This window comes from Poromitra crassiceps, assembly GCF_964638095.1.
Source record: "Poromitra crassiceps genome assembly, chromosome: 19".
In the NCBI taxonomy this organism is placed as follows: Eukaryota; Metazoa; Chordata; class Actinopteri; order Beryciformes; family Melamphaidae; genus Poromitra; species Poromitra crassiceps.
The window spans coordinates 9,452,816-9,457,815 of NC_139646.1; the positions used below are offsets into that span (position 1 = coordinate 9,452,816).

At 48.0% G+C, this 5,000-nt stretch overlaps 1 protein-coding gene across 1 annotated transcript in view; it reads right to left on the minus strand.

Moving 5' to 3' along the window:
• The window catches only part of tll1 (tolloid-like 1), a gene marked incomplete at both ends in the record, with an annotated part of 62,749 nt that extends 60,429 nt beyond the window's left edge, over positions 1–2,320 (minus strand). The window contains one exon of the mRNA XM_083655537.1: positions 2,131–2,320. Coding sequence (XP_083511663.1) covers positions 2,131–2,320 — 190 coding nt within the window. The remainder of the gene's footprint in view (positions 1–2,130) is intronic.
• Positions 2,321–5,000: the final 2,680 nt, after the last annotated feature.

Genomic DNA, 5,000 nt, shown 5'->3' on the forward strand with positions numbered 1-5,000 from the left:
TTATCAGCAATAAAGGATTAATTGGGGCTGGTTACCAGGCAAGATGGTGCTAATGGCGTTAGCATTCTCCATCCACATACTGTTTAACGTTAACATTTGAGCTAACGCCATTGTAACAAAGAATACTAACGTGATTAATAAGACATTGGGTGATGTAGGCCATAGCTTTCAAACCATATCAGGCTCATTTGAATTCAATCTAGCTAAAAGCAACGTGCCGTGCATTGTTTGGAGGGTAGGAGGAAGTGAAATGCCTGTGCATTCTCTTTTCAAAATCACCTGCCAAATCCCACTTTAACCCGTCTGCACACAAATACTTCTGATGGGGGGAGGAAATGTGGGCAATTTTGGGTATTGTGCCTAAACTTTTTGTATGCATTCTTAATTTGCCATATGCCCAACTTCACATAAATTGGTTATAAATATACATGATCTTAGTCACGTGTGTTGTGATTGAATGGTTGGGTGGGCCCCGGAAGATTTTCACGTTTCAAAGTGGGCCCCGGCATTCTTACCTAAGTTTGGGAACCCAGCTGACTTAGAGCTTACGAGAGGACTAACTGTGCTGTGTGTGCACACACACATATGCATGGACTCTCTCTCTCTCTCTCTCTCTCTCTCTCTCTCTCTCTCTCTCTCACACACACACACACACACACACACACACACACACACACACACACACACACAAACACACTGTATATATAATGGACAACATATATCATCATGAGGTCAAACATGCTTTTAGGCTGTCATTCCACAGCAGGTCACAGCCTGTCATTAGGCTACAGTACACGTCCAACAAAACTGCAGCACGCACGCGCGCGCACGTGTGTTGTGTGTGTGTGTGTGTGTGTGTGTGTGAGAGAGAGAGAGCACACACACACACACACACACACACACACACGTGTGTGCATATATGCACCCAATATTGTGGGAATTGTCTTCATTGCAGGGCTTGCTTACAGGTGAGGTGATGCACGTAGGCCTAGCCAGACCCGGTTCCAGAACAGAATGACTAGGGTGCATCTGAATTTATTGGGGGTGCACATAGTGCACACATAGTGCACACATAGTGCACACATAGTGCACACAGTGCAGGCTGGCAACAGCAATTACAAATATTGTAGTAGGTGATATGGGTCCCGTCCCCCGATGAACAGATGAGGTCAAGTTTCGAAAAAATTGTCTGAATCAATCACACATGAATACAATTGAGCTCATTGAATCCACAAAAGTCTCAGCTTTGCAGTCATACCCAATTCGTGCAATTCCAAGTCTATGATCCCAGTGTGCAGAAATATTCAAGAATAGGCGTTAATAATATATTTATAATTGACATGCAAAACACTGCATGGTTTTTACAATAACTGCATGGGATTAGCATAAAGTGGGCATGTCTGTAAAGCAGAGACTTGCAGGTACCAAATACTACTGGAACCCATTCTCATTCAGATATCTTGAGGTGAGAGGTCAAGGGACTCCTTTGAAAACGGCCATGCCAGTTTTTCCCCTTGCCAAAACTTAGCCTAACTTTGGAGCATCATTTCCTTCCCGGCAGTTAGCCAGCATGACATGGTTGGTAGTCGTAGACTACAAAAAATGGATGCCTATAGTTTCATACCTGCACATTTCTACTGAAGAAGCAAAAATATTAAACTGAGGTGAGTAAGTTGGTGCATGCCCTTCGAACTGGGCCACGCGCGTGCAAGTGAAAGTGCATTCCGAGAAGACAGGGGCTTAGCGGGCTGTCACCGGACTGCACGTGGCCTCCCGCCGGCGGGATCACCAATACAATGACACCGAAGAATTTGAGACTGGAGTAATAAACTCACTCGCTCACACTCACTCACTCACTCTCTCTCTCTCTCTCTCTCTCTCTCTCTCTCTCTCTCTCTCTCTCTCTCTCTCTCGTTCTCTCTCTCTCTCTCTCCTACTCTGTCTGTGTCTCTTTCTCTCTCTGTCCACACACACACACACACACACACACACACACACGCACGCTGTCAACCTCTCTTTTCTCTCTCATACATATAGCCACACGTGCCACCTCAGCCGCCAAAACATTCAGCATGCTACAGTAGTGCCATCATCCTGTCATTAAAAAAAACCCCACAGGCAGTTACTCACCGGCTTTGCACGGGTCTTTGTAGTCAATGGTCTCCGCTTTCTCCTCTTCATAATAGTCATAGTGTGGCGGCTCCTCGTAGTCGGAACAGTTACAAATCGTCACTTTGCCCCAGAAAGTCAAGCCGGCAAGAAGCAGCGTGATCCAACGCATCTTAGCGGCCAGTGCCGACGAGGCGGGGACTCGGTCCATCTGAACACTCATCAAAATGAACGAATCAATGGGAATCTGGTCGACTCCTCTGTTGTTAGGAGATGGCCAGTCCACTCTCCACATCAGAAAGCATCGTCTGCAGGAATTTAACGGCTCATTGTGAAGGCAGCAGCTCGGCTCGGCGCTCTCCACCACCGGGAGGTTGGTTGGAGATATGAAGTTTAGTGCGCCCAGCTCTCCTCCTCCATGGCGAAGGTCTGGAGGTATCTGTCGGTCCCCGCGGAAGACCTCCGCTCCGTGCCGTCCTGCGCCGCGGCTTCGCGGGCAGGTGAGACAGGCTGCTGTGCTGCTGTGGGAGAGAGAGCAGAAAGAGTCGTGTGGGAATCACAGCTGATCTCTCGCTCCTCCCGGCCGGGTTTCGTAAAAGCGCAGCGCAAAGACGCACGGCGGTTTTGCCCCTCGCATATATATTTCCACACTGTTGTCTTCTTCTTCACTCTCTTGCGTTTTAGTGCGTTCTCTCTCTCTCTCTCTCTCTCTCTCTCTCTCTCTCTCTCTCTCTCTCTCTCTCTCTCTCTCTCTCTCCTCTCTCTCTCTCTCGCTCTCTCGCTCTCTCTCTCTCCCTCTCTCCTGTCCGGTGATACTGTCAGTCCGAATTCGTGCCTTGATAACACTCGAGTCAGCGCACCGCCTACCTACACACACACACACACACACACACACACACACACACACACACACACACACACACACACACACACACACACACACACACACACACACACACACACACGCACACACACATGCACACGCACGCACGCACGCACGCACACACACACACACACACACACACACACACACACACACACACACGCACCAAGTGGTGCAGAAGAACCCCAAACTCTCTCTCTCTCTCTCTCTCTCTCTCTCTCTCTCTCTCTCTCTCTCTCTCTCTCTCTCTCTCTCTCTCTCTCTCTCTCTCTCTCGCTCGCTCTCTCGCTCTTGCTCACTCTCTCACACACACACGCACACACACATGGTACAGTAGGCTCTTATTCCTCAGCACGGTGATACTTTAGGAAGCGCACACCTGATAATTTAACCCTATTCAAAAATAATAAATAAAGTGAAGTTAAAGACCGGTAGCGGTAAAAGTAACACCGCGCCGGCTAATTTGGGCAGTGGGTTTTAGTGTCGATTAGAGTGACCCGATGCTATTTAGGGGCAGGTTCCAAGTAGGTGAGACCCCAACCATAAATGCCTTTACGGGCTTCATGACACAGGTAACTGCCCTCTCCTCGATCGTCGACTTCCCGAGAGAGAGAGAGAGAGAGAGAGTGAGAGAGAGAGAGAGAGAGAGAGAGAGAGAGAGAGAGAGAGAGAGAGAGAGAGTTAAAAACCCACAGCAAATGCCCAGACAAAGACAATTGCAGTTTCCAACCAATTAAATAAGTTGGCTGATGTGGGGAATATAGCCTAGGCGTTTTGCAGCAGGCCTCAGGACCGTGAATGACATTATACCAACAAGAGGTCAACTGATGTAGGACCCAAACTATAACAGTTGTTTGTGACTGTGGCCATCAGAAGGCAAACCCATATCCTGTACTGTCGGCTATAAGTCGTTTGGTGAATGCTTTTAGGCCAGAGCATATGGGAGAACTTATAGCCTTGAAGGCGTTCTGCCAGAAAGGGATGCCACGCAACAGAGGACACGCCATACAACTCTTCAAACATGTTTCATTGCATTTTTATTTTTGTTTTAAGGAAGTGGGAAAAAAGAGATCTCAGAATAGCCTAAATATGTGTGGCCATATTTCATGCATTTAACCAAAATCCCTATAAAAAATCCCATAGCCTTTCTCCCAACATGGCGGCGATTTCTGGGTAAGCCTAAAAAAAGCGCCATCCCTGCGGTACTCTTCTATATCCGTGAAAAATAGTCTATACAAGGAATCAGCGTGATGTCATGACGACAACAAACACCTGACTTCCGGGGGACTCCGCATGTAGCGTAAATCCATGCACGTCCCCCGGTGAATAGATGTGTCCGCACTAGGTGCTAGCTGTTAGCTGTCAGCTAATGTTAGTTGTATGGCAATGAAATGCCACTGAATGACCAGTTTGATATAACGGCCCACCAGCTGTGATATCTGTTGGCTAGTTGTTGATATTTATAACAATATTGTGGCTCTAAAATATTGTTTTTAGCTATGCGGCGACACGGTCATGGCAGCGACTCTCGTTCCGCTCCTCTCTCCTTCGCGTAGCCTACTCTACGCTCTGCGCGTACTCGTTTTTCACCCAGTGACGCTGGTTGTTTACCAAAATGCTGATCGGCTGATCCCTCGTATAACATGTTATCACTCTTATCACTCTAAATGTTTTTTATTTACTAATGCCAAATAGAATTTGACACAACTATATACACACACACACACACACACACACACACACACACACACACACACACTCATGCACACATGCACACGCACACACACCGACACGCACACACACAGCAGTAAAAAAATAAGGCAGTTGTTGACACCTTGCCAAGGTAAATCCTCCTGAGGCTGCTGAGTTCAGCCTGCGCGCGTACCGTGCGTCTGCTCACCTGCAGCATGTTTACCTGCTTGCACGCGTGTCAGTTTCCCGCCGACGCCTTCCCATGCACACCCCCCTGCTGTGTCGTGTGAGTGTGGCCGCCGGGCCTCCGGTAGCA